The sequence below is a fragment of the Gasterosteus aculeatus genome, chromosome 8, assembly GCF_964276395.1.
Source record: "Gasterosteus aculeatus chromosome 8, fGasAcu3.hap1.1, whole genome shotgun sequence".
Classification (NCBI taxonomy): domain Eukaryota; kingdom Metazoa; phylum Chordata; class Actinopteri; order Perciformes; family Gasterosteidae; genus Gasterosteus; species Gasterosteus aculeatus.
In genome coordinates, this window is record NC_135695.1 from 17439904 (window position 1) to 17461995 (window position 22092).

At 42.8% G+C, this 22092-nt stretch overlaps 3 protein-coding genes across 3 annotated transcripts; 1 reads left to right on the plus strand and 2 right to left on the minus strand.

The window, feature by feature from the left end:
• Positions 1-2209: 2209 nt before the first annotated feature.
• ccl44 (chemokine (C-C motif) ligand 44) lies at positions 2210-5415 on the plus strand. The gene is made up of 5 exons (XM_040184574.2): positions 2210-2446; positions 3366-3495; positions 4183-4330; positions 4432-4506; positions 4597-5415. Exons 1-4 carry the CDS (start codon positions 2383-2385, stop codon positions 4468-4470), a joined length of 381 nt encoding a protein of 126 aa, XP_040040508.1. The 5' UTR covers positions 2210-2382; the 3' UTR covers positions 4471-4506; positions 4597-5415.
• A 722-nt stretch (positions 5416-6137) lies between these two features.
• On the minus strand, positions 6138-14922 carry slc1a6 (solute carrier family 1 member 6). Its single transcript, XM_040184573.2, has 13 exons — positions 14815-14922; positions 14457-14633; positions 14262-14344; positions 11089-11355; positions 10851-10988; positions 10559-10766; positions 10133-10175; positions 9782-9910; positions 9468-9652; positions 8791-9024; positions 8486-8680; positions 7899-8033; positions 6138-7644 (listed from the first exon to the last, which is right to left on the minus strand). The coding sequence occupies exons 4-13, from the start codon at positions 11309-11311 to the stop codon at positions 7446-7448; spliced, it is 1689 nt and encodes a 562-aa protein (XP_040040507.1). The 5' UTR covers positions 11312-11355; positions 14262-14344; positions 14457-14633; positions 14815-14922; the 3' UTR covers positions 6138-7445.
• A 2201-nt stretch (positions 14923-17123) lies between these two features.
• Positions 17124-21711, minus strand: tax1bp3 (Tax1 (human T-cell leukemia virus type I) binding protein 3). The gene is made up of 4 exons (XM_040184933.2): positions 21223-21711; positions 19784-19903; positions 19033-19110; positions 17124-18918 (listed from the first exon to the last, which is right to left on the minus strand). Exons 1-4 carry the CDS (start codon positions 21262-21264, stop codon positions 18775-18777), a joined length of 384 nt encoding a protein of 127 aa, XP_040040867.2. The 5' UTR covers positions 21265-21711; the 3' UTR covers positions 17124-18774.
• Positions 21712-22092: the final 381 nt, after the last annotated feature.

Sequence of the window (22092 nt, forward strand, 5' to 3'; positions counted from 1 at the left end):
TTCAAAAGCAAGGCAATGAGATCATTTGGGAGAGCAACAATGGATCCGTGCCGGGTGACTACAGGGAGCGGCCGAGGAGGAACTAGACGGGGAGCCCAGACAAGATCTCAGACAACGGGAGAGTCAGTGAAAACGGCGTGAGACGGTATGAAGTCGGGATCCTGAATGAAAGGAGAAGAGAATTGGTTTAGAACAAACTGCCATTGTGTGACAGTGACCAAGGTGACTTGGTGGTTGAGGGGTCAGCGGTTCATGTCCGTACACTTTGGCATCAGTGCAGCAAGATAAACCACTAGAAGTCAGCAGAAACAAGATTTCCTGCAGGTGCTACCCTACAGCTACACAAAAAGCTTTCTTAAAACTTTGATTTAAAGCATAAATTGGAAGCTACAGTAAAAAAAGAAGCTATTGTAAACTGCAGAGTTACATTTATTACCAGTGCCAGGGAAATTATCTCTCAATATTGCTGTGTAATTGTTTTTTTTATGCTTTGAAAGCCATAAATGGCCTTCTAGGCACCTCCATTGTATTTGGGTGGCTTTGCAGTTTCACCAATATCCTTGTCAAGTAAAAGATTAAGATTATCAAAATGGCAAGTTGGTAACACAAGTTAAATAAAGAACAGTGCTCCAAGCAAAGGGCAAATGAACAAAAACCATCAAATAGTTTACATGGTCAAAATCCCCACTCATATCATTCCTTATTAATAATATATGGAGCTCAGTTATCGAGATTCATCACTTTGCCAATTAAATGTGTGACATTAACTGTAAAAACATTTGTTTCATCTGTCATCATCCAGCTTCTGGATCATTTTATAGACCGTCTTTGTTGGCGGCATCGTCGGCCTTTGGTATGTGTGAGGTGACATGTGTTGGTAATTTTTCTCGACCACAAGCTCAGTTCAAAGGAACATCTTGAAGCAGACATCCATCTATGTGTAATCAGCACAAGATGCTTTTTTCTGTTGAAGAGCCTTTGCAATCGATCTAGATGCTCACAATTGTATTAGGGTTTGTGGTCGGACACGAGAGCATCTGAAACTCTTTATTCTTTATTCTACAAATAAGTTACATTTACTTGGTGGAATTGGTGCATTGACATGAGCCAAAACCTAAAAAAGAAATGAAATGATCGCTGTAAAAGAACTAAAGCACAGGCATTGGTTTCCTATTGGCTGCCAGGCTTTTGACAGAAGTTTGTTCTGTAAATCAAAGACTGATGATTGGAAGTGTCCAACCAAAGAATGTAAGATTTGTCTTCATTTGTTAGAAGAATGATTAAAGACATTCATCACCAGAGTATAATGCATGCCTGAAAACAAGCCTCATTTCTTTAGAGACACACAGCGATGTGTCATCCGTTTAGAAAGATGACACATGGGAGACGTGGTTATTTGTTTCATATAACCTGAAATAGTGGCAGCATATGAACTGAACAGTATAAGTTCAGTAAAGCTGAGGACGGCACCTTGTTGAACACCTTCTCCAACGTGCAAATAAAGAGGTGATGAATTACGCATAAGATCGAACAAACCTTTTTAAAATGGAAACCCCCCCCAGAAAAACAGGCCCGGTTAGGTGTTTAACCGACGAGTTTAAAATCAAGAGAAGGCCAAAGGGTCGAGATTGATGTATTCGCATAGCCAGCAGTTGTTTGCTGCTGTGTTAATGACCTGAACCACCTACGTTGCACATTTAAGACAGCACACTGATTTAAACCGGTTGTCTCCCAGTGTCAAGATAAGCTAATGGTTGATCAAAGATTCCAGGTATGTTTGGCATTTTTGTCTGGAATCCCACAGAGAACAAGACTCTGCTGCAAGACCTATTGAGACGCACCAGTCAGACACGCCTACTGTCCGGTCTGAAACTTTCCGCAACCACATAACTGCAAATCCAGGTTCATTCTATATTATTCGGAAGTGAAATACGTTTGTGTCGTTTAAATGGCAGATCACGTGATCTGAAAGCCACGGGATGAATCCTTGTGAATCTGTTGTTCAGTCCTGGGTGGAGAAAAGGCAATGGGGACAGCAGAGGCAGGATGGAGGAATTTAAAGCCTCGAACGACAACGCGAAGCAGCAGAAACGGAGGAACGAGCGAGAGGTGAGATGAGCGTGAAAGAAAAAGCGGATCGGGGAGGGAGTTTGGCTGAGGAGGAGAGTGACTGAAAATGGATTAACGGAGGGTGGGAGGGGAAGACGGTGAGACAGAACAAGAGAGGTGGTGGAAGTGGGTTGAGTGAGAGATGGGCAGGGAGGTAAAAAAAAAAAAAAAAAAAAGAGGGAGGGAGTGATATAAGAGAGGCAGCCACAGAGGGAGAGGTGACAGAGTAGATTATCCTCGTCTCCTCCTCTCCTCCTCTCTGCCAGCCTCATCATGTTCACGCCGCAGATGTTGACTGTTATCTCTCTGACTGTTATTCTCCTGGCATCTGTGGAAGGTAGGACACAACCATACTTACTATCTGTGTGCGCCTGGGTGTGTGTTGCATGGCAGGTGGACAGTGTGGCAAAGGGAGCGATGGCGAAGACAGAAAAGGAGAGGAAGAGGAAAAAAAGGGGGACAGCAGCGGCAGCAGAGAGGGAGGCACGGATGTAAACAGAGGGACGGGACGCGGGAGGATGAGCGTCTGATGTCACACATCACTCAACGCAGAAAGAAAGAAACGGGCTTGTGTGTGTGCGACGGTGTTTGTTTGTATTTTCGTTTTGTTGAAGCACTGGAAGTGAGCCGGCGTTCCCAAAGGGACGTATTTGACGTTTGAGGAGCGTCTGTGTCCTCAAATGGCCAAGCGGCCGTGTCCCATTTTACAGCTCTTAATGCTCCTGCTGTGTCCATCCCACTTTAAATTGTTTACTCGTTTGCTTTTGGATGAAAAGGCATCATGGCACACCCTCCACACAAACACACACTCCTCTCTCTCTCTCTCTCTCTGTCTCTCTCTCTCTCTGACTTTCTCTGTCTGCCGTGTTCGTATGTTTCGCAGCACAATGGGATGCCTTTGTAATTCCTGACATTCTTGTGTGCATGTTTGAGTGTCCATCGGTGTGTGTGTGTGTGTGTCCACGTGGAACCGGAGTCATGGGCACATTCTCCAGAACAGATAACATTTGGCTGTTTTGTCCTTTGCTAACATCAGAATTCCTAATGTGAGAGGTTTGCATTATGTTGTTTGTGATCATGTGATAAAACACATACTGTCCGAAACTTTTGTGGCCGGACGTGTTCGGTCTCCTGTGCTTGCTTCGTTTAATAGAGGAAGGCAACAGAGTTGATTGAGCTTGACTGGAAAACTAGCAAGCTGCCGTCAATTTTCTTTTTGTTTGACACCCTCCTCTCCAATCTTTTTGCTCCCTTAGGTAAAGGGGTGCAGATGCAAAGGGACGTCCAGTGCTGCATGTTGTACTCCCAGGGCAAGGTGCGTACCAAAGACGTGTTGCGCTTCGAGGTGCAGACGGAGGGGCCCGACTGCAGTATACAAGCCATCATGCAAGTATTTCGAGAGCACACAGCAATCTGCAGGCGTGGAAAATATGCCTCTCGTTAGAGGAGGGCAGAGCCGGGCTGAGAGGCATTGTCATCTTTCCAGGTCCCGTTGTTATGGCAGAGCTTGGAGCTACATTTGCCAGGGAAGTAAGAAAGGAAATATGTGAGAATAACAAGCCATCTGAAAATACCTTCCGAGCCAGCTAAGCCCTGCCGCAGCCGCTGCGTCAGAACAGCAGGGTTTAGTTAAGTAAACTATTCTGCATTGTGATACCTATTGTTTCCAGGAGGTCGGAGAAATCTGAGTTCAAGGAGCTGGCTTTTTTATGGACCAGTTAACAGAAACATGGAATTCTTACGCGGTGGTTTCTTTTTGCACTTCCCTGTTTCAGCGGTTCCTCCACTTCTTTCCTTTTACTTTGCCCACTTTTGCCCACAGTTTGACTTGTTTCTTACAGGGAAAGAAAACATGATTTGCCCCCTACAGCGTTTCCTCTCTTGCAATTCCTCCGGGCTCAAAGTTTCCGCCTTACTTGACAGACATATTTGTTAGTCCGCCACATTCCTGGTGGTTTATTTTTCATAGCTTTTCTTCTGCCTTCAATTTTCGTAATTAAAATCCGGGTTTTGCGGGAGATCCGTTTCCCCGTTACCCATGTTGTGTAATAAGTACTGTGTTCTTCTTAAAAGCCTTTACACAAAGAAGGCGGTGAAGTGTGCAGACCCCACGGACCGGAAGGTGAAGAGGTTGCTAAGAAAGCTCCTGTTGAGACAGAGAACCAAGGACCACAGAACCATGTGGCTCCTACCTCGTGACAACCTGCCCGTCATGTCCGAGGTACGTGACACAACCAACAGAACCGCGTTCAACGTTATCAAACAGAAAGTGAGGGATTTTCATGTTGTTCACCTGTGATTTCCTCCTCGTGTGAATATTAGAACAAGAAAGATAACTGGGCAGTTCTCAATGTGGAGTGATGGAGCGCCATCGGATATGGAGGAAAACTCATAGTCGTAAGTGTGTTTTTTTTTCTTTTTTAAAGCAGGATGTATAAATATGTCTCTTAAATGTCTCACCTGGTGCTTTTGCATACTTCTCCACAGGCCAAGAACGCCGTCAGCAGCTCGTCACTTTACACGGCACAGCTTGCTGAATCTCCAGTCGTCTTGTGTGTCTCTCTCTATCTACACTATCCGTCTCCCCGGGACCAGACCCGGGCAGCAATACATTTAAATGGCTTTAGATATTCAAAGATGAACTGTGCTTGACATATTCTCAAGCACGTGGCTGGAACAGTCTCTGAAGAGGTGTATTTACTTGTAAGATAAGTTGAATTGATTTTTTTTTTTTTTTAATGGCTCATACTGTTATCTGCCGGAGTCGGCCTGGAAGTGTCTCCCTCTACAACATTACTTCTTGTGAGTGATGTGAAAAAGGTGTAATTAAGCAAACAATGAAGTTGCAGTGATCTTTCTTTATTTCATATAAGATACTCTCTATGCTTATTTGTGAATTGTATACCTTCAGTAATGTATTTATAACACTGCACACACTGTTGCATGGGTGATCCCGAAGCGGGATCAGAGAGAAGATTTCTTCCTGTGTCACACAAAGGACAAAGGTTGCTGATTTCTTTTCTGACATGTATCGACTCTTTAAAACCCATAAAATCCCGGCCAATCTTCTAAAAATCAGGCATCTATCAAAGATTTAAATGTCTAAGCATTTGCAGTTTACATTTCTCTTCTCCACTAATAGTCCACGACTAAACTATGCCAAAGTATCCATGATTTAATTCACCGTATGGCAAGGCTGTTAAAACTTAGAGGGCTCAATTGTGTGTGAAGCACACAAGTATTGTATCGTAGAAGAACACACTGTATTATCTCAAGTGAACTATTTTATAAATTAATCTGAAATAATCGGAGCTGCCTCACTGTCTTTTTTTCTTTGCATCTTGTCTGCAGCAACAGTACTGGTGGCTCAAAAGCAAAGAAACACATAGAGAAACAACAGCAGAAAGACAATGACTGGGTTAATGAGGAAATGAAGTGTGGACGGGGAGATTATCAGGTAGGAGCAGTGAGGTGATTACAGGCCAGATGGGAATTTGCAGGATGTGGAATGAGACGAGAGAGTTCTGTCCGATTGTTGGGTTCATACAAATGTTGCCATCCTAACGCAAGCAAAGCAATACCAACGAGCATGGTAAACATTGTAGATTCTTTATATGTGTGATATAGTGTGTATTTATATTTTTTAGCATTGTCACTGAGTATTTTTAGCATGTTGATGTTATAACAAAAAGGTGCTCAAATGGCTGAAGCCTTGTCAGGAATCAAAAAATGGGCTTTCAAAACGTGTTTACTTTAGGTAATTACATTAAATAATTATTCATGTGAAGGTTTTTAGTTACATTCATTTATCAGTGAGTGAGATCGGGGTCCGTTTTGTAATTGAATGCACTACTATGACAGCAGAAGGTTTTCATTGACTCACTGTACATTATTATTACAAACATTTTTCTCAGATATAATTCGACCCGTCTGTGTCTCTTAAGACTTAAGACTTAAGTAGAACAGCTTCCGGACAGGAGAACATCCTCCACTAGGGGAGGCCACAAACACAATAATGACAATCACAGTTAAATTCCTGAGCCATTTATTTGTCGCATTTTACCATAAGCTGTCCATCAAAATGTTGAGCTTTTCACTGAAATGACATCCATCTTCAAAACTAACGTCAAATCTTTGCGACAAAGCCGAAGGAGTTTTAAATGCTAAATAACTTCACAATACCTTCCTCTAAAACAGTCACCAAAGCATAAAGCCACAGTACATTCCATTTCTGAAGACGTTCACTAACTTTCTTCACAATACCTTTTCACAAAACAATCAAAATTAATAAAAATAAATAAATCTTTAACAAAGACCAGAGGGTGCAATGAAGTACTGATGATACGCACATTATTTTTACCACAATAACAACAAAGATCATAAAATGGTCTTGAAATTGCATTTTCTTATACTTAAATCAGTAATGGAAAAAAAGATCCAATGTAAGATAAATGAAACATTCACATTGAAAAACTAAAACTTTCATGTAGGAAGAAGGACAACTAAGTAGATCTAAGAAAAAAGATTTTTTAAGATTTTACCTACAAGTATTCCATTTAATTACTGTGAGGCAGTGCAGTCCATCAGCAAAATGTCATAGTGACAGCACCAAAGAAACATGACTATTGAAGAACACAGGAAATACACACCAATATAATATATTTATAAGAAAACACCAAATGAAAAGTATTTCAACAAGTCTCTTCAAATATATCCACTTCAAATCCAAAAAAGTAAATCACAGATTCTGCTTCACATCATCTCCAACAGTCAAGTATACTCAACATTGTACAGTGAAACAGTGCAGGCCAACTTAAATAACATAAAAATAATCAAGACATGATTTAGCATCCTGCTGATTCGCTCCATTTAGTATTTCTGTATGCAGCGATGTAGAAGCTCCATGTACACGTTCTATTAGAGGTAGTCGTAATAAGAATGACAACAAATGAGTCTTTACAAAAAAATGTTTTTGATGCTTCGACTGTACAGTCACAAAGCTCTGAATGAAGAATGAAGCTGGAAACCTTTTTTAAATGACTCTGAACCCTCTTTTCTTACCCTTAACCCTTAATTTCTAGCTTTAACTGAACTGTACTGATTTCCTGTCATGAAGCAACCTCTGGGGTCAGACTTTGTATTTCCTCGTTTAACAGAGAATTTTCTTTTGCCTCTTAAAGGAAAAATGAAAAGAGTTGGTGTATTCAACTGCAACATCAATCTCCAAACCCACAAGCACTGGCCGAATAGACCATTAAATCATATTTTCTCTGTGAGACGACCCGCTAGCTAAATGCTTTTGGCACGTGAAGCCCTGCAGGGTGTCGTCCTTGTCTTCACATCGAGGTCTCGCCGTTGCGGTGGTTGAGTGAATCATTCTCCTGACAGATGAGCTGGTAGGGCTTCTCATTCTCCTCGATGACAGAGTTGCGCACCTCGGCATCCTGACTCTTCAGCTCTGCGCGGGAAAGGTGCTCCACTATTCCCGCACCGAGGGAGTCACCCAGCACGTTGGTGGTCGTCCGTAAGCGGTCCCTGATGGGGGGGTCAGATTAGAGACAGCAACAGTAATATAGAGTAGAGGTGTGCATACAAGGAAAACGCTAGTGTTTACATAGCACTCACAGCTGAAAATATAATGCATGTGCTTCTAAACACGGGCTTTCCAATCTGTCCGTCTGCATTATGCATCAATAACCTTCCGTAGTGGTGGGACCTCTGAAGCCTCACGCTGACATTTAGACCCACAGAACCAATCCCCATCAAGCTGACATTTAGTGGGAACTCACAGGAACCAATCCACGGCGATGATCAGCGTTATGTCCTCCGTGGGCAGTCCTACCGATGTCAATACGATCACCATGGTAACCAGGCCAGCTTGAGGGATGCCTGCTGCTCCGATGCTGGCAGCAGTTGCTGTGATACTGCGTGGGCGGCGGGAGGGATGGCGAGGAGAGCGGAGACATTTAATGAAAGGGAAACAAACAAACAGCACATGTGCTGGTGGTGGGAGTAATATAGTGAGAAAAGCAGCAGGAACTGTCAAATGATGTACATTTTCTACATGTGCATATTGTTATGTTATGTTAGAAAGTTATGCATGCGTTGTCAAAGAGAATAACTCCACAAAGACCCTTTTTGTATGATGCAATGAATGTAAGGAAAGGTATTTCCTAAAATGCACACGGTGTCTAAATGACCCACAATGCAACTCAACAGTTTGACCTTAGACTTGTGTGCTGTGTGCTGGTAGTAGTGTTGGTTCACCTTTCTCCTGATACTTAAATCTTGGATTTTAATCAGCCCAAGCAATAAGGTGACATTTCATGCCGCCAACATCTGCAGTATTTTTGTCTAAACTAGCAAGTGTTGTTACCTGATGGTCAGAATCTGACCAAAGTTTAGGTCCATGTCATTGACTTGGGCAATAAAGATGGCCGCCACCGCCTCGTAGAGGGCGGTGCCGTCCATGTTGATGGTGGCGCCCACGGGGAGGATGAAACGCGTCACCCGTTTATCCACGCGGTTGTTCTCCTCCAGGCAGCGGAAAGTGATGGGCAGCGTGGCAGAGCTGAAGCATGCAGGAGGAGAGAGTTTTAGACTCAGTCGGACACACAGTATCCTATCAATCAATTTGTTAGTATTATTAAGTAATACAAACAAGCTGGAGTACGCGTTCACCTAGATGAGGTTCCCAGAGCAGTGATGAGCGCCTGCAGGAGACCGGCGATGAAGCTGAAGGGATTCTTCCTGGTCACCAGGAAGTAGAGCAGTGGCAGGACGAACAGGCCGTGGATTAGGAGACCCACGATGACCGACACGGTGTACATTCCCAGCTGACCGCCCACCTCCGCCAGGTTCTTCATCTCCACAATCTTCCCCGCAATCAGGAACAGGATACCAACTGGAGCATACCTGAGGGGTGAGATGGTTGTGTTAAGAGGAAGATTTTTAAGAATATAAAACCTACGACTACCACAGTTTAACAGGGCTGTAATTATTTCACACTATCTTTTGCAATTAAGTGGAAAAAAACATCAATTTTGTGTTCACCATGTCTGTCAGTACCATCTATGAGCCTGTTCAAGCTTTGTTGAATTTATATAATTTGGGGTATTCGGGCCACAAGTTTAATTGTTTAACCTGTAGATGAAATATATATTTACTTCACTATTTGTATTAGGTATCTTAAAAATATGGGATCTCCTCTTGAGATAAAAACAAGTGAATTGTGTTTTAAGAAGTTAATCATGTCCTACCATATCAAACTCTAATCAATACAACACACTTTATAACCACAGAATCACAATCTATCTTTAGAAACAAGGAAGTTACACTGCATAAGTGTCTTCACTGACCAGATGATGATGGACACCAGCCTCATGATGGCTTCATTGAGGCAGTCAAAGAAGTCCCTGAGGGCCTGGCCCTGCTGCTTCATGCTGCCTACAACCAGACCGAAGCACATGGAGAAGACCACCAGACCGAGAGCGTTCACGCCATTAGAGGACCCGGACGCGGGGACAGTCTCCTCCACTGTCTCCTGTGTTAGAAGATACATATGCGAGGTGATTGACACAAATTGCAAAGCTGTGGTCCCTCATTGGAGCAGCAAACCCTTTTCTTCTTAGAACCGTGTCGCCGAGAGGAGGATTCCGCCGCCTTCACCCACCTGTATGGTGTGCAGCACCCTGCTGAGGTTCACGCTCAGGTCGGACTCTGTCATGTTCAGAGAGTCCGTGAGGTTCAGCGTCACCGTCACGTTCCTTATGCGCACAGTCTTCTTGTACACTGTTTTATACTGCGAGAGAAAGCGTGGAAATTAAACAAAAAAACACATGTTAATACAGTTTGCAAGTATGAGGAAAGGAATGTGATCTTTGTGCGCGTGTCGATGGTCGAGACGGATGATCTTTTGAGTTCTTTGGTAATAAAAATGGAATGCATGTTTTTACAAATTCGAGAAATAGACGTTAAATGGAATGATATCATTACTTTATGATTGGTGGGAAAAGAGCCTCACCTGCTTGAAACAAGCCTCCACCAGATTCGGAGGAAACATGTTCCTGAGATAAAAAGTAATACGTTATTTTCATTTGTGCTCGGTTCCTATAAAACAACACCACATGTCTCCTAATTCTATAGTATGATAATAAATAAAAGTGATAATCTGTTTCAACCATGCTTCTGTCTGAGGTAAAACTATAGAATCTTTCAGCATCTCTAAAGCACATTACCTCATCATCTGGCCTCCTTTCATTTAGACAAAAAAGGTTTTTGCCGTTATGTGCCAAACAAACTGGCTTCTGGCATCATATTGCACAGGCACTGATCTCATGGCTTGGTATATACTACTATTACACATTACATGTGAAAAGATATGCGATTGTCACTCGAACCAACAGCGTATGTGCGGCTTCATAAGTAAGCAAAGGATCTTAACTCTTACCTGATGAGATCCAGGAAAGCATCAGCAGCTTGAACCGGCTCTATGTTCCCACTGTTGACCACAGGACTGTCCCTGCTGCCTTTCCCCGGTTGGATGATTATCACGATAACGATGCCGATGAAGACCGCGATCAGGGTGGTCACCATGTAGTAGACCACCGCGCGCACACCCATCTTACCTGACGCCTTGCTGTCCAAGGAGGAAATACCTGAGACGAGAGTTAAACCGCTCGAATTCAGTCTGCCGCCAGAGTTTGTCATCGGTATTGTTTTGCGCTGGTGAAAAAGCCGACCTGTGACCAGACTGGAGACGATGAGAGGCAGCACCAGCATCTGCAGCATTCTCATCAGAAGCTCCCCCGGGAAGGCAAAGTACTTGATCTCCCTCAGGGACAGGTTGTGGGGGCGCAGGGCGAAGCCCAGGATTACACCTGAATGCAAAGCACAGATGCACACGAGGTCAAGCTGAGTCAAGTAGGGCCGGCGAGAGAAAACGGTTAAACCTCCACCGGTTTTCGCCTCCTCGCTTACCCAGGGCCACGGCGGCCACCGTGAAAAGAACAAAGAGGTTCCTCCGGAGGAAACCTCTGACGTTTTCCCGACTGACGGAGCTCATCCTCTCCTTCAGGCTGCTCGCTCTCCTCTCCATGGCCCCGCGTAGGCGTCTCCTCAAGTCTGCGCTCTCCGCAACGGGGGGTCTGTCCGCGTCCTCGTTCAGGAAGAGAGTTGCACTGGTGGGGGGCTTCTCGCTCATGATCAGCTCCAGCACCTGGTCCAGGAGGCAGGTCTCTTGGGAAACTGGGCAGGGAGCGGAGGACACGGGGAGAAGTGAGGTTAAAACGCCGGGGCAACATTTTTTTTGTCAGGATAGAATGCGAATGGACAGGAAGAATGCACACACATTGATATTGACATCAAACAGCATCCTTTCCCAAAACAGGAACAGATGATGGAACATTTTGTGTAAACGGTGTGATCCCATCGCAAGATGGTCTTTATATTTGGAATTTCGACTGTTCATTGGACGACCAAGACGGTGTGAAGACTTCGGCTTGTACCCAAAGTGGTTGTGAAGGGCATTTTTTACAAATAAAACATATTTTGTAGATAAAAAAATGAAAAATAATTTATTTTTCACCTAAAAAAATAAGAAAATGATTAACTTCAGCCTACACAGAACAACATGTAGCAGTCGGTAATAGACAAGGTTATAATGTTGTCAGTAACAAGATAAACATGCCATTTCTCCTTTCTGATTTCTACTGTAATGAAACAATTTTAAACAAAGCAAGTTGAAAGTGTTGAATATAAAAGCATTGCAAATAAAGTAAAAATGTACAATAGTTGTGGCCTTTTGTTTTTAATCAGTAGTCAAGATTAGAGATTAAATGACACCGTCCGTCCTTGAATATACGACAGCTAAGTATAGTTCCTTAATGAAAAGCTGTATTAACTGCCTTATTCACACTAAGGTAAAGAGAAGGCAAAGGGGGATCTGCAAAGTCTTCATCTATTCCGTTGGCATCATTCTTCTGTCTATTGATTTTCTTATGTTCATTGTTCTGAGGTAGGTTATGGATAATTCAAGCCCACCATTTGGCTCACACATAATATGATGTCATACTCTGTGCATGCCCAGTAAAGAAGGCAGTGAAGAAACAATTAGGCCTCAGTGAAGGAATTAAACTGAAAAAACTGAATAACATCAGCTGCTTGAGGAAATCACCACAAATCCACAAATGTGTGAGTGTTTATGAACCGCCACAGGGCCGACCACAGTGAGCGGCACATCATTTTGAAATGTTTGAATTGTCTGCCAAATGAACCGCATCACTGCCAGAATTTAGGATTTTGAAAGACATATCCTGGTAAAAATTCACCGAGCGCAGTCTAGCCGCTGCATTACACGGTTTTTTACTGTATTTGTCGCTGGGTTTCGTCGGAGCAGCTGTGTTGCCAGAGCAGCAACTTAACTTCCGGCCTAAAGCCGCCGACTCTGGCTCAAACTGCTCCGTGCAGGCTGCAGGCAGCGCTCTGCTGGTGAGGGACAACACAAACATCCAGCAATTAACCAGGACCGGACAAATGCGCTGAGCTCACGTCGTAATGGAAAGAATCCGTAAACCTGGCATGGATATACATATTACATCAACGTATCTCGTTAAATCAACTAGAATACAAAACACAGGCATCCGTATTGTTGGTAGAAGGGCATCATGGGGAACGGAAACAGAAAGCCTCCACAGACTAAAACATATTAGAACACAGGGAGAAAATCTCCAGCTGTAATGTACACATTCAAATAATGCATTGCAGTCAATCCTCATTTTCTTTATCTCCACCGCAAAAATGATCTCAGGAACTCAAGAACTCAGACATAACGTTTCATTTGATTTATTTCATGCACAGATCTTCTTCTCACTGATGTCACACAATGAGAATGGTTGCTTTGATAAGAGAAGGTACAACTGTCTGACGCCGTCACGACTGCATTACAAAATGCATTAGAATCGCAAAAAATCTTGTTGCAATTTCTCTGGCTTGCTAATATCCAGCATTCTCCAATTAAATACACAAATAAAGAAGTAGCTTCCAGGCTTTCCTTAGCTACCGTGACCTGCTGGCTGGTTACTCACCGCTCATGGTGTCGCACAGTTTGATCAGAGTCCACTGGAGCTGTCGGTGAAGACCGAGAGTCCGAGTGAGGCACAATGACGTTGGCCGTCTCACTGCTCTGCTCTCAACCAGCAGACAGACATGAAAAGGCCTCTCACATGGCCCGACCTTCTCACACACAAGACACGCACGCGCTGGCGCACGTGCACACTGAACTAACAACCTCTTTCAGTGCGTGACGAGTCCATAAAAAGTCACCTCCGGCCATCCAGTTTCCATCCCTTGATCCATCCCTCCACCTGCACGCCGCTGATCTACCTCCCTGAGCGCTTTGCACACAACAACACAACATTGTAATGGACACAACACCCGAGCAAAATCTTTGGATTTTAACGAAAGGAAAACAATTTAGCTGAGCTGAATAATGTTCTGTGAACAAAATGTCCAGGATTCAGTGTTTTTGGAGACACACACTAGCGACAACAGGGAGTGTCATGGTCGTGCATCAAGGGGTTAGGAGGCAAAGTGAAGCTTGTCCTGGGTTGCTCCAGCTGCCTCCATCTTTTTTTGGAACCAGAAGTGACCATGTTTGGTAGAAAGGGTGGAGCATTAGTGCTCGGTGGGGAAAAAGTAGCATTGAAAAAACCTAAATTAGCCGCTTACACTAGCGTGCTGGCTTAGTTATGTAGCCATGGCCGTATCTTAGATTAGTAACTGTGATTACTAATTGCAACATGCAGACTGCAGATTACACAGTTATCAAAGAGACTGGCGTGTTAAATTTAAGATAATCAAGCTTTTTTATTCAAACAAATGTGTAGATTTATAGTGTTAAATAGCTTGTTTATCCCTTTGATTTATAGCCAGTTGAGCGGTTTGTTCTATGAAAACCCAGTTAGCATCAAAATAACCAGAATATAATGATAGTTAAATAGATTGATAGATAGATGGTCGACAGCTTGAACACACATAAAAAGCTTTTCTTCCAAATGCAGTAGGTTTTTTTAATTCATTCTTTGTGATCCTCTAATGAAAAAATTAACGACATGAAACTTTCTGCAAAAGAAAAAGAAGATAAAGTCAGATACCCTGTTTTCCGCCTCAAGTTGTTTCAAGCCGTCGTGAGGAGACGGATCCTTCCTTCTTCACCTGGAGGTCTTCACTGAAGACGCTGCAAAAACAGGGATTCAAGCTTTACAATCACCTACACAACTTTCCCTCAATCCGTCTCAGACCCATCTAGACGGTGCTCGTCTTTTATAAAAAGAATGAATGTTACACACCTCTGCCTGCCCGAGACTCTCCTCACGCCGTCATGTGGATGCCCGTCTCTCTCCACGACGCAGCCGGCAATGAACAGCGTTGCCCACACACTGAATCTCCTCTCATCAATTCCACTCTCACAGCATCTCCTGTTTTACTATCAAGCGGCTCGTGCTCGTCCATGGAGCCTCGGAGGTCTGCGTGGGAGGAGGAGAGGTTATGGATGCTTGAGGAGAGGGAGAAAAAAAATGGAGAAAAACCACCTTGTTTGTGTGTGAAATAGTCTTAATAAACTGCTTTCTAAATGGATTTTACGATTAGATCAATCTGAGAGAGGAAACAGTCAAAAGTGTATTAAGTGGACATAGATATCATCACCCATTCTGCTTATTAAACGCTGTGGGTCCTGAGGGAGCTTTGTGGTGTAAAACACACAGTAGTAATCGTTGCTCGCTCTGCACTGCTCTCAACCGCTGTGGGGAATTCATGTGTTTGTAGCCCTTTGGCACGCAGCCTTCCACTCCAATGCCCACTCGCCATGTTCACGTTCACACATGTTCGATTGCAACGCAGCCTGCTGCAAACTAAAAAATATAAACATATTTTTTACAACACACAAACTCTTTATCTTAAAGAAGAGAGGAAGGGCGAGTTGCAATGGGCTTTAGTACCCCGGGGGGGGAAATGGACAAACTCAATTGAGAGGTTCTTTGGGGTTTTGGGGACTTTGAAATGTCATATTCGTGTAATAAAATGTACTAAGTGAAGACTCTTCTATATTGCCATTATCATTGTATAGAGTATTCTGTATATTTGCATACATTACAGGGAAAAGAATGATGAGAGCATTCATCTTCTTGTTCCAAAGCTTGATAGCAGTTGATACAACCACATCCACTAGGTTAATTTAGAAACGGTTCCTGAGCTTTTCATTTAAATTACAAGATCTTCCTCAGCAGGAACTGTTCTTTCAACTACAGATGTATTAGTTTTCCATTTAAGACAAACTTATGCAATTACAGTCACCAACGGAGATCATGTGATGAGATTGAGAGCTATAGAATTACTCTAACTTGTGATAAGATAGTAGGCCACAACACACAGGAAGTCCTTAGAGAACAAAGGAATTTAAAAACTTCAATGTCACGAAAGCTGAACTAAGAAGATTGTGTGATGCATTTGCAAGCTTCAGATGAGCTACTGAATGGACCCCGTTTTCAGATGGTTAAGTCATTGCAGCTGTGTAACTTTGTAAAACCTCCGATCGCCACTAGACGGGTTGTTTTTCTACATGACATGGAAGTATTTCAAATGTCCTTTTATTTCACATTTGCAGATATTCAGATGCATTTTATATCATAGAAATTCAAAGATCTGTGGGTTTGAATAATTCCACAAAAGAATTTTAGTGACAGAATTAAAACACGCTCCGCATGCCGGTACATTCACTGCAAACATCTAGAAAACCGTTTATTGCACCCAACATGCGGATGAGTCTGAGGTGGTGGACTTCCCTCTGGTTGCAATCTGGTGTAGGACCAAAGTGATAGAAGCAGATTGCATCACCATGGCAACACAATTACGCTGGCATAACGTGGGAGGCAAGGATCATGTATGATCCACGGTTAGATAGTGTAATTATTCACCCGCCTACAGGAAGGAATATTTATGCCCGTGTTATCTTTTTTTTGTCTGGTTTTAGTGCAAAATATCAAAACATAATTTGGGGTATCTTAATGAGATTTTTACCGTTGTGAGATAAAAATCATCAGAGTAACTATATTATGAGGATTACTTGTAAATCCCGGTGAAATTACAGCACGCAGTTCATCCTGCCCATTAGTTACCTAGCAACATGCAACGTTTACATATTGTGTGGTATTGGTGAGTACCGGCCAAGATGTTTGTGCATCCACTTTATTGTCTCATATAATAGTATGCTGCCAAGGCAAGTGGAATGGAGCATGCTTCCCTCTGTCCCTGGCACAAAAATAACACACACACACACACACACAAGGTTGGCTCATCAATTATTTCACAAAGGGGGATATTAGCACAGCTTTGCCCTAAATTCGAACCCCTCCCATAATGGGACACAGGGGGGCTCATATTTTAAGAGTTTAAAAATCTTTACGCAGCAAATTCAGCTCCGACTTGTTTGGGTGTTAGAAAAGTGACGATAGTGTGCTACTGGGTTTGGGCAAGATGAAGAAGATCGCACAATTTTTTTTGATAAAATACTTCACTTCAGTGTAAAACCAGAAGACAACACAGATTGCAATATGCAAGACCTCAGACGATATCTAATCAGTTTGATATCAATTTAATATCAATATATTGATATATCAAAGTATTGCCACCTGCCATAGCAAAAGCTAAACTAACTCTTATCAGCCCTGTTCTCACAAGCTTTCATTTATAGTTTTTTCTAATTTTGCGGCCTCTTGGACAGTCCCCCCCCCGACCACCCCGATGTCCTCGGTTCAAAGGCGTGTGATTGGTTCCAGACTCACATATTCAAGAGATGAAAGTAGCGATTTGCCCTCTGCATCAAAATACCTTGGCCACACAGAAAGGTCAGGGAATGGGTTCTTCACTTTGAAATGTCAGCTGATTCCTTCATACTGGCGACAGTGTGCTGCATGCTAAAAAAAAGAGGCTTTGCAGCGTGAAGAAGGGTAGAAAAATACTGTTGTGCATTGGTACTTTATTGGTGCATTATCAATAAAGAGGAGAGAATCATATTTTGCTTTCAGTCTTGTATTATCTGTGAAGAATTCGTACAAAAAATGGATACAATCAAATGCAAAACTGCTGGTAGTTCATTTACATGTTTGATATAATTCATACAGGAAATACTACAAGTGATTTGTCTCATTTTGTTCACTCATTTCTAAATGAGTCATTGACATTCAAAACAAGGTGGTACGTAACCCCCGAATTAACAGCATATGAAAAAACAACTATGTGTGTTTGGTAAACAAAAGTGGGTTTCTTCCTTTAGTTATGCTTTCACATTGTTAGGTGGGGGGGAAAAAATAAGATTAAACATGATCTGTGATGAGTGATTACAAAATGTTTAGGTTAATTGAATAGTCTCACAAGTATCAAAAAGGTTCATTCCAAAATGGTTCATTGTAAAACTACACTACTGATTCCATTGGTTCTTTATTTTACAGGTAAGAATACACTGAGAGATACTGTACCTTTCTTTACATTTTAAATATTATTCTGTCTTCAGAATAATGTTGATTAAATGTATATTCATACCTCTCTTTTTAGTCATTTTGAAAAAAAGTCATAAAAACTTTTTACACACTAAAATCACCCAAGGCTTTAACATTAGTATTGTCATTTTCTTACTCATCTCGAATAATGCAGAACAGTAGAGGCAGTAAATCATTGTAGTGTTGCAGAAAAATAAATAAGTTCACTGAACGGATTAAGTATGAATCTGGTGTGCAGTCCAGTTATCAACTCACTCTCCCATGTTTACAGTTTCTACAATAAACTAAATGTAGCCGGTTCCAGTGTGTAACTAGTGGGTTTACTTGCACCAAAACACCAAATGACCAACTGCCCCTTGCTGAGGGATCAGAGGAAAGTTAATCCACAAGTAGGTCCAGCTTATGTAGTGTTGTTAGAGTGAGACGCAATTAGTGTGACTTGGGAAGATGTTTGCATTTTGCTTTTTTAGCAGACGCAAAGAGGTTATAGTAATAACAAAAAAACTAATACAAAAAGAAAGATACGTGTGTAAAATAATAATTAATTAGTGAAATAACACCTGGATACATGGGTGAAATTATAAATTTGTGAAATAACATTAGTAAAAAAAATTGTGAAAAAAAAAATGTGCAAGTATTAAATCATTGTGTCTAACAGTGATTACAAATAGTATTTTACATTACATTACAGTATTTTGATCACTTCCCAATGGCTTTGACTTTGGCATTTGATGCTGTATTCTGAATGACAGCAAAACAATAGTGTTATTTCAATGAGACGACACAATGAACATCCTTGATGTGTCCAAACCATCAAAGAACAACTTTGGTTCGGCTGAACGCAAAAAAAGGATCAAGAGTAGGTTTGTTCCCGAAAAGCTTGAGTCAAGCACGGATATGAGGATATTTGGCAAATATCTCAACGGAGAGAAGGAATAATCAAGAACGCTGTGACATGATTAAATTAGAATTCATGTGTAGAAGAGCGATATGGAAGCATTATTTCATGGAAAGTCCTCAAAAAGCGTAGTTATAAAAGGACGTAGTAATAAAGGCCACGGTGACACCGTGTACGGTGTACGAGGGGGTTGGGTGGTTGCAAGCGGTGCAGTTACTGTTTCTTCCCCATAGATTGTTTGACGGCTTCCTCCAGCGACCTCCTGGTTACCAGCAGCCGCACCACGTCCTGGTTCTTCTTCGTTAGTGTTTTACGGGCCTTATCGTGGGTCACCATGGTCATGTCCCAGCCGTTAACCTTGGGAGGGGGAGGGGGGGGGGGGGATTTAATTTAAGAAGCCGAGCATTGCTCCTAGTGTACGCATGGTGCCACCTTGTGGAAGTGAAGCAAAGCTTGGCTCACACCGCCCACCTGCATTATCTTGTCTCCCTCCCTCAAACCCGCCACGTCGGCTGGTCCCTTCTCCGTTATCCTCGTCACGTAGATGCCCTGTGGGGAAAAACCCAAACAAATTCACCATCTCATATGATCATGTATGAATAACAAATATACAGATCTAAAAAAATAAAAAATAAAAAAAGAGGAAAAAACATTAAAAAGAAACAAAGCAAATAAACGCGGTCCTGCCTTCACTGTTAATAGAATTACTATTCATTCATTTTATTGAATTGGTAACACAAATAAGGGTATTATTTGGGGCGCTGCACATGTAAGGTCTGGAGAGCGCCCACCTTAGCGCTGTCATCCTTTTATCCAAGGTGCTTGGAGGTCTTGAAACAGTCGGGAATGACATTACTAAGCAACCTGCGTGACGTCAATGATGAAGTTGTGATAAGCCTCGCCGATTAAACTAAACTTCTTTTGAGGTGGGTGAAGTCTCAAGTATTAAGTTGTGTAGATGAGATAAGAGCACCTGCAAAGTTCTGTGGTTAAATATGTCAACAATATCTAAAGGAAAGCGTGAAAGGTCAAAAGGTTAGAGGCCAATAACTTCACTTATTATTATTTTAATGAAACAAACATCAGTTCAACCTTTAAATGTTTGATTTTGAATAAATTATCCAATATCAGTTAATGTCGTGGTAGATAAAGAGATATTGATTCTGTCGCCACCCATTCAATTGTAGTACATAAGCAGGTTGACGCACACAAACAGACTTACTTTGTCAGTCTTGTCATTGGTGAAGGGATTCTGTCCGGGATCCTGGTCGATCCCTCCGCCGATGCTGAAGCCCAGGATCAGATTGTCTCCTTGTCGCAACTTCTGGATTTCAATTCGTTCCTGTTGGTAAAGAAAAAAAAAATCTGGTCCGGAAACAAGTGAACAAACACACATTCTCTCAAAAAGAAGTGTGTCCCTCTGGGTGGTCTCATGTGGTCTTTAACCATAACTGCCACGTGAACTTCACGGTGGTCATTTAACATGCGCTCATGTACATGTACGGAGGGTGTGTTGGTTGTCAGTTTTGAAGGTGTCCAAATTCAGGAGGAAAAGGACTGTTGACGGCCACGGTAAGATCCAGCTAAAGCACCTGCCACAACATTTAAAAAAAAAAGTAAACTCATGACAAACGGTGGGCTTCTCTGGCTTTTGCCAAGTGATTGAGGCCCTGCCCGCCATGACACAGACAAACAGCTGCAGGCTCACCAACCACCAGATGGATGACTCCGAGCGCGGCGCCTCTTCACAACACTCCTCGACACAAAGGCCGCCTGTGTGTGTGTGTGTGTGTGTGTGTGTGTGTGTGTGTGTGTGTGTGTGTGTGTGTGTGTGTGTGTGTGTGTGTGGTGATGAATGACATGACATTCTGAGTGGTGTGGCTGATACAATGAAGCCTGAGGACTTCTAAGGCGGTTTTAATACAGTCAGTAAATAAGTATATGATACGACTTGTTTCTACATGTGTTTAACTAAATTCTATTAGTATTATTCACTGGAAATGAATATTAGAAACATACATTTGGCAGGCCAATACATCCCTTTGCAGATACATAACGGTTTGTGCACACAGATGTCAGCCAGATGTGTCCACACAGCCCTCCATTTGTAACGGAGACAATTTCTGCATCTCTCGAGGCCAATCGCACAAACACAAATTCAACCCAACCGCAGTTACATTGTGCAGCGTTGTGTTAAAAGTCGACAACAGAACAAATGGAAGTCAACCGGAAGACTGGGTCTCGCTGATGGGGACACCACGTGTGTTAAAGAGCCGTGCGGTCTGACTTGTGACGTATGCAGCATTCGACAGCCTCCCTCCCGGTGTAAACTAGACGGCCGCACCGAAGACACCTTTGGAAAAGGTGAGAAAGGCAAGCGGGCGCCTCCCTGTTAGACCGAACCCAGGGCGGGCGGGAGGGAGGAGAGAGACGGCTAGCTTCGCCCTGTAGCCCCTTTAGATAAACAAAGAAAAAGTAACATTCCAGTCGGTGTGACACGGCTCGGCTCACGTTAACGACCGAGGTGTGAATTAACGTTACGTTTGCAAAGTTTCGTTAAATTCCGAGGTTTTTTTTTTGCGCCGACGAAGCTGCACGCGAGCGTCCGACCCGTCGGGCCGAACAATAGAGAGCCGCTGAATGGACGCAGACCAAACTTACCACAACAGCGGTCAGCGGCTGCCCCGGGATGTACTTGGACATGTTTTCGCTACGACTTTTCGCCTTTTTAGGGCAACGAAGGCGCACACTTGTTGGTTCAAGTGACGAAAAAGAAGGAGCCCTCGAAAGTGGTGCAACTTCCCAGGTCACAACATGAGCGGCGGGTCGCTGTCTGGAAATCAACTGCTTCCCAGATGACGTCACCTCGCTCCCGAGCTTATTCGGTGTGTGCGTTTTGTAGCACGGGCTAGCCGGGCAGGGGCGGTGTTTAAGGGTTGTCTATTGCCCCCCATTGACGCTTAAAAAAAAGAAGAAGCTTGCATTACAAATCCAACTCTCGCCGGAAGTGTAGTCACAACCCTTGGCTGGGCGTTCCTTAAAACCAACTTTCACGACGTGTTCTGAGACATGATGTCGTCACACCTGTACGGTCTTGAAGGCTCCCAAGAGGCGTTACGATGTGCGTCGTGAGAAGTGGATCGATTTACGCAGAGCTTTACAAACGGCGTCGCGTCAGTATGAGTTAAAAATGCTTGATTGTGACTTGAATCATGTAGAGTCGAGAGGACTTGGTAGTCAGCTTGAATGATGAGAGATATTGGTTCTTATTGGCAAAAACGGAGAGACAGAATTAGTAATCAATAGATGAACCGCTTCACATTTGGCATAGAGAGTAATGAAGGGCTGTAAATCAATTATCGTATTTGCTTGTGTTTGGGAATTGCTAAGTCTACCAGTTCAGCCCTTCGTTTTCAACTACGGTGGCCCTCTGGTGGCAATGGGTGTCTTTACAAAGAGCTAATGGGTGATTAAATCATTGCAAAGAACGACATAATGAAGTTATTTTTATAATTTAGAAAAAAAAAGTAT

Bases quoted from the DNA above. Each gene is read 5' to 3' on its own strand.
- slc1a6 (XM_040184573.2), bottom strand. From the start codon at position 11,311: ATGAGCGAGAAGCCCCCCACCAGTGCAACTCTCTTCCTGAACGAGGAC. The intron at 10,989-11,088 runs GTAAGCGAGGAG...CTTTGCATTCAG, and splicing joins GGTGGCCGCCGTGGCCCTGG to GTGTAATCCTGGGCTTCGCC. The intron at 10,767-10,850 runs GTCGGCTTTTTC...CTCTCGTCTCAG, and splicing joins CGTCTCCAGTCTGGTCACAG to GTATTTCCTCCTTGGACAGC.
- ccl44 (XM_040184574.2), top strand. From the start codon at position 2,383: ATGTTCACGCCGCAGATGTTGACTGTTATCTCTCTGACTGTTATTCTC. The intron at 3,496-4,182 runs GCAAGTATTTCG...TCTTCTTAAAAG, and splicing joins TGCAGTATACAAGCCATCAT to CCTTTACACAAAGAAGGCGG. The intron at 4,331-4,431 runs GTACGTGACACA...TGTGAATATTAG, and splicing joins ACCTGCCCGTCATGTCCGAG to AACAAGAAAGATAACTGGGC.
- tax1bp3 (XM_040184933.2), bottom strand. From the start codon at position 21,264: ATGTCCAAGTACATCCCGGGGCAGCCGCTGACCGCTGTTGTG. The intron at 19,904-21,222 runs GTAAGTTTGGTC...CTTTACCAACAG, and splicing joins AGCCGCTGACCGCTGTTGTG to GAACGAATTGAAATCCAGAA. The intron at 19,111-19,783 runs GTAAGTCTGTTT...TTTTCCCCACAG, and splicing joins CCAATGACAAGACTGACAAA to GGCATCTACGTGACGAGGAT.